Source organism: Stegastes partitus, unplaced genomic scaffold, assembly GCF_000690725.1.
Source record: "Stegastes partitus isolate 25-593 unplaced genomic scaffold, Stegastes_partitus-1.0.2 Scaffold1173, whole genome shotgun sequence".
NCBI classification, from domain to species: domain Eukaryota; kingdom Metazoa; phylum Chordata; class Actinopteri; family Pomacentridae; genus Stegastes; species Stegastes partitus.
This window is the reverse complement of record NW_007578904.1, coordinates 187,504-194,342: the sequence shown is the minus strand read 5'-3', so window position 1 is coordinate 194,342 and position 6,839 is coordinate 187,504. Positions and strand designations below refer to the sequence as shown.

At 41.7% G+C, this 6,839-nt stretch overlaps 1 protein-coding gene across 1 annotated transcript; it reads left to right on the top strand.

The window, feature by feature from the left end:
• Nucleotides 1-4,595: 4,595 nt before the first annotated feature.
• Nucleotides 4,596-5,432, top strand: LOC103368563 (serine/threonine-protein kinase pim-1-like; the record flags this gene model as incomplete). Its single annotated transcript, XM_008296972.1, has 1 exon — nt 4,596-5,432. A coding segment is annotated over one exon (837 nt), but the record flags the coding sequence as incomplete, so codon positions are not given.
• Between the last annotated feature and the right edge of the window lie 1,407 nt (nt 5,433-6,839).

Below are 6,839 nucleotides of genomic sequence, written 5' to 3'. Positions count from 1 at the left end.
GTTTGGATTCAAGTCTGTAATGCTTCCAATGCCATGGAGATGTGTTTCTAATTTGCTGACTAACCAGAGCATCAGTGAGTTTTGTTCCCTAATTGGATATTTGGAGATTTCCTTTGTTAATTCTGCTTTTTTTGATATTTTTTTTCTTTCTACCAGTTGATCATCTCACTCTTTTTCTGCTCTTTTTTTCTTGCAGGTCAACTAGCAATACCCTCCGTACATGCTTACTAATTACCACTGGTCCAGCATATAAATTGATTTTTTAAAGAAGTAGATCTTCTTAAATCCCTCTCACTATAATTAAAGCTTATATTGGGATAATGGGAAATTGGTGGATCAAAGGTTGAATTAATTGCAGACTTGAGCATGTAATTCAGGTACTGAGAGAGAAGTCATGTCTTAGCTGGAAGGAAACCCTGAGATACGAACAAGCTGGCTGACAGGAATAAGCACTAGATATGAGACGCGTATATTTAGTATGCGTTCTAAAGATTTTATGAATGTGGCCATTTTTCTTAAGGCTTGTTGCCACCTACTGGTGTCTTCAGTACACACAGCTGTCTAATGGACTGGTAACATCCACATTGGGTGAAAACCTACATCAGACGTACCACCCATACATCAGGTATCAGATGTAAGTTAAAAAATGTACAGCTGTGGGGATAAAAAATAAAAAAATACACTGAAGTTGTTCTGAGGAGCATCTGGGTGGTGGTTGGTTTACTACTTTGGTATATTACCCTAAAGTTCTGTACAGATCTGTGATGTCCAGAGCATGACTTTGGTGATCCCCTGACTTCTCATCTAATAAATTGATTATTGTGAAATTTGGTTCAACATTCATGTCCCGATCAGGTTGAATTATTCCCCTCGGTGATCACCTTACATTAAACTTAGCACCATCTTCAAGTTAAAGTCATTCAAAAACTCAAAGCTAATGACATCAACATCAGCCGTACTTTGTGTTTACTGCTGCTTTGCTGCTGTGCTTAAAGTAGCGACGGATGGATGAAGATGAGTGAGCGACCTTCATAATGGACTCATTGTGGAGGCTAGAGGGCAGAAACTAACCTGTGGTGCAGCGTTTGCAAGCGGCAACGATGAGTCCACTTGAAAAGAAACTCAAAGGGGAGATTTCTGATTAATGGGAATTCTTTTCAGTTGTGTTTCCGTTTCAAAGGAGAAAAGGATGAAGCTCAGTGTGTGTGTGTTTTTGCAAATTCTTTACCGCCTTGCCTCCAATAAAGAATAGCACACAAGAAGTTAGCAGGACACTGTAAGTGTTTTTACCCAGCATACAAACACATAAAGCAAAACTGGCCACAAACCTGTTACAGATAACTTCTAAAAAAACCTCAATACCAACCTCAAATACCTTTAGCTTTTATTCTGACTTGTCAGTATAAAACAAACTTTGAAAGCAGTTGTTCAGATCATTCCAAGTTACACATTTCTAAAGCTAATACAACTCTTATCCATCTGTCCATTACATTTAATGCTACAGATGATTAGCTTAGCTTAGCATAATGATTAGAAACAGGATAGCAGCAGGCATGATTCTATCGACATCTACCGAAATCTACCTCTAAAGCTCATTTATGAGTATGTCACATCACATATGTAACATGAGACATTATTTGTTTAACTGTACAACAACAACATGTAAACAATGTCTACATGTTCCAGTCTAACGACAATCAGCTGCGATCTCTTCACTGGACATGAAAGTTAATTACATATTAATTATTTTAGGACTCTCAATCACAATATTTCTGATGGTTCTCAACACAGGAAACACTAAATCTTCATTGGATGTTTCTTTCGGTATTTATTTCGATGCCCTGCAGCGTCCAATCACCTCCCCAACTCCAGATTTTATACCTTTGCAAATCTAATCTATGCACAACCTGCCTGCTCTTTGAAAGCCTGAACTCTTAACAAACTGTGTTGTGGCGCTATGTGGTGTCTAAAAGCCCAGGGAGTCATACATTTATTTACTACAGACCAGTAAATGAGGGAGGTGAGATCATTATAAATACACTTTCCTTGGGGAATAAATTAAGGCACACTGAGACAACCTCCTCACAAAGTCTCACCTCTGAAATAAGCACCGAGCTGCCAAATGTGGCTGTTGTTGCTTTAAAAGCTCTTTTTTTTACTGTATTTGTATTTTCGTGCGTGTTGTGTCACATTTTAGGACCAGTTTTTTGGATTCGAAACTCTTTGAAAGTTGGACAGTGCATCTAATTAGCGACATAAGAGGCGTTTTTTTTTTTTTAAATCGCGACTGCGTTTAGCTTCGGCTGAAATGTTTTGTAGCATCGTGGAGGTTAAGGTCTGGGAAGTCTCCGGGGAATTAATATGCAAATCAATGAAGCACAGATAAACAAACATTAACATTTTTTTTGGTGCATTAAATGGATATAGCATGTCTCTCAATAGCGCAAACCCTCTGTTAAATGATGGTCAGGGCTTCGGCGTGAACTCCATTTCATGCAGTGTGGGAATGACCTGTCAAAGCTGCTGGGTATCATCCTTTAAAGCTTTTGACACATTTTAAGCTGAACTTCACTGAGACTTCCCTTCGCCGACACTCAGATATCCTGCTGATACGCTGCACCCCTTCGGCTCTGACAGGATGTGCGATTATGTAAATGCCTGTGGTTCGGCGCTGGCAACGCGCTTTGTGACAATCCATGTGAGCAGAACGGAGGTGGTGAACGCCGTCTGACGCACGAGGTGTAAATAGAATCAGTTTATTGATTAAGGCGGGGGATCCAGGGAGGGCTATGGACCCGTTTGACCTCTTGCTCCTGCTTTCCTCGTCAATATCGGTGGCAAATATCGATCCGTTCGGGCAATCCGCTTAATTGAAGGGACCTTTTTTTTTTTCTTTTTCTTTCTATTGAATGGTAACAGAAAGAGGTGAATGATGGGAAAGTTATTTTTTTTCCACCTGAGGGGGTGGAATGGTTGATTAGCTAGTGGCTTACTACATGTCCATTCACTGTAATGGAAATAGTGGGTGGTACAAAGCTTTGTGGGATTGTTCTAGTGACTTATTGTGCCTATGGCTGACTGAAGTCAACCTTATTGGGCTTATTTGAGCACTTTATGTTTAAAAGGTTCTGTTTTTAATGACTCATTTTGGTATCTCTATGTTTTTCTGTTACAAAAAAGCAGATGTTTTATAATTATACATCCTAAAATCAATGTGTTTCTATAGGAATGCTACAGTTCTTCAAGAAAACTTGCCATATGCAAATCATTCTCTTGGTTTCTGTGGGTGGTCTCTGTGTTGCCTCAAAATCCCAAGCATGAGCAAGATGCATGAATGACTCCAGCTGGGTGAAGTGCACTCCTGAATCCAAACCGATCTGCGCACAGGAGCGACTGTTATTCTTCCACAAAAGATATTTGCAGACTCGTTGCGAAAGTGTGTACAAAAGTTTCCCTTCCTTCTGCCTTTCTTTCACTTCAGAACCTTTTAACAGATACACATCAGGCTTGAGGCCCGCCTCATTTGATAAGATTTTGTCCCACTTACCTCATATCTGTGAGGCTGTTTGTTAGACGTGACCTAGAAAAAGAGGCGAATAAGTGCTCGTTTTAGAAAGTGGTGAAACAAAAAGTGAGATCATTATAAATTCTACTGCAAATACTCCTGTTCATTGGAGAACTGTTCCATCGCAGTTCTACACTAGTGTGTTCCTTTAGCTTAATCAGAAGACATTTACGGATAAATAAATGTTGTGTTTTGGCTATTTACCTATGTTTTGAGGTTGCTTGGACTCCAGAGTGAATTAATTCGAATGAATTAATTAATAAATAACTACATTCTACATTCCAGTCAAAAAACCTTAAATTGCCTGCTGAGAGTCCACACAAGCACATAAGCTTTGGCTACATACACACATTGTTTTTGCTGAATATTTCAAATTTCGAAATTTAAGGAAAGCAACATGAGCAAAGTGACTAAAAGGAAGAACAGCTGTCCAGCTGTTAGGAGAGATGGAGAGCCCAGTCCAGTACAACTACATACTGGATCTCCCATGGACATTAGAACCAGAAGCCTCAAAAGAAAGTCCAGTCCTGAACCAACAGCCAGCAGAAAGAGGAGCAGAGTTTCTGAGCTGGCTGAACAGTCCACCAACTCTGAGAAGGAAAGAGGAGGCAAAAGGACAGTCCAGGAAGAATGAGGAGGACCATCCAACACCAACAAGAGGATCTGGAGTGTCATTGTCTGTTCAGACTCCTCCTCTGAAGATTCTAGTGGAGAATTAGATCCCAGTCCACTACATCTAAATACTGGATCTTCAAAGGACATTGGGACCAGAAGCCATAAAAGAAAGGCCAGTCCTGAACCAACAGCCAGCAATAAAAGGAGAAGAGTTTCTGAGCTGGCTGAACCGTCCACCAACTCTAAAAAGGAAAGGACAGTCCAAGTCATTTCAGACTCCTCCTCTGAAGAGTCGAGTGGAGCTCTCTACACCATCAGAGAGAGCAGCAACCCTGTAGAGGGCAGCAGTAAGCAGCGCCAGGGTGTGAAGAGGAAGGCCACTGATGCTGGAGAGGGACCGAGCAATAAGAAGTGAAAGAACCTGGACCTGGTGGTGGAGAATGACAAGGAGGAGCAAAGAGCTGAATTTGAAGCCAGATATCAGGAGCAGTGCCATCTCGGTGCAGGAGGGTATGGATACGTGTTTGCTGGCTACCGTAAATCAGATCGTTTGCCAGTTGCCATCAAACACATTCCAAAGACTAGCGAGATGAAGAACAGTAAGCAGCTGTCTACAGAGGTGGCCACCATGTTAAAACTTCAAGCTGCACCACCTCGCTCAGTAGGGGCATCAGCACCTATTGAACTACTAGACTGGTTCGACCTGGACCAGGAGCTGATCCTGGTCCTGGAGAGACCAGTCCCCTCCAAAGACCTGCTCAGGTACGTCTGGGACAATGGAGCTTCACTGGAGGAGGAAGAGGCAAAGATCATCTTGAAACAGCTGATCGATGCTGCGATCCACCTGGAGAACAGCCACGTCTTCCACCAAGACATCAAGCATGAAAACATCTTGCTTGAGACTGGCTCAGACGTCCCTCGTCTCCGTCTGATTGACTTTGGTGTGAGCAGCGTTGTTGAGGACACATCTTGTTTTCACGTCTTCAACGGGACGCCTGAACACGCCCCACCGGAGTTTCACAGTCACCAAACATACAGGGCTGGTCCAACCACGGTGTGGCAGATCGGAGCTGTGCTGTTTGACATGCTGCACAGAAACGACCGATTCGACACCGACAGGTTAATCAACAAACAGCTGCCATTCAGCAGGACCTTGTCTGAACAATGCAAGGATTTCCTGCAAATGTGCTTCACTGAGATCCCCGAGCAGCGGCCGACGCTGGAGCAGCTACGGTGTCACCCGTGGCTCTGATAAACCCACCACACACCCACAAACCCACACTGTCGCTTGTATCTACTTATTCTGCACATGTCCAACAGAACAGCAGAAGTCTGCATGCGACTCCACACAGGAGAATAATCAAGCTTTTGTCAACACCCAGTTGATCTCTCTCGTCTTCAAAGGAACCTTCGGCTGGATCAGTTTAAAAAATATTGCAATACATATATTGTAATGTATTAGGATTTTAATTAAATTATATATTAAAATAAAAACAACAAAAAAAAAAAAACTCTGAGCTGCATTGAGAAGGATTCTTTCTTCTGATTCAGAAAATCCCAGTCAGCAAGTTGTTAGTCTGTAACCAGCTTCCTCAGCAATGGATGCAGCCTCATGTAAGCATGAACATCTTATTCAGTATCGTGGAAGGTGACTGGCAGCTAACCCCAGACATTGAATTTAAATAATGAAATGTGAATGGCTATCAGGTTGGGGACGAGCCATGGTTTAAACTTAGTTTGTTGGTGCACAGATATGTCCATATCTCTTGGCACCTGATCCATCCAATCCACAGCATCCACGTCCTGTAAAGGAAAACCTCCCCACTAACATCCCCTGGACTCTGGATGTCAATACTTCTCCTTTGTTTTAACTGCTATTAGCTTATAGAGGGATGGTATGTCTGTGGGTGCAAAATACTGATATATAGGTGTGTGTGTGTGTCTGCATTCCTTCTATCTGACCTGGCTTAACCTCCCTGAGTTTGATCTCTCTGGCCTGAATATATTCTTCTTTCCCCTTCTTAAGGTCAGTACAACTCACACATTGATACACATGAAATGATGCTAGTGTCAATTATAAGCTATCAGCGCTTTCACAAAATTAAATATCCCAACACTTTGTAGTAAAATAGTGTACTGTGTGCCTGTGCAACCCAGTGTCACGGCAATTCGTTAACGAGTCACGAAATTTAATCTATGGTTTCATGTCCTGGGACACGATTTGCCCAACTTTTTAATAGCTTTTAATAACCCAACGATAATAGTGATGAACAATATTGTTGGGATCACTTTCAGAGCGATCTCAGAACAGCTTCACTCTGTCTGGATATATTTCTTGTCTTTTCTATTTGAATGGATTTGGAGTTAATACGCAGCGTGGACGGGCCATTACAGTAAAATTGGTTAATGCCTGACTGTCTGAAGAACAAAACGACAAAAACATCACAGTATATGTGCTGTCTAATAGGGGAAAGATAATTCCAATTGAAATGTACGGGTTTGAAATTCGTGCTGGGGAACACGAAAAAGTCGGGCAAATCGCATCCCAGGACACGAAACAATCGATTACATTTCGTGACTATTTCACGAATTTTCTTCTTTGTGGCATCAGTTCAAAAAAATAAAATAAGTGATAAAAACTATGTTAAGAGCATTCCAC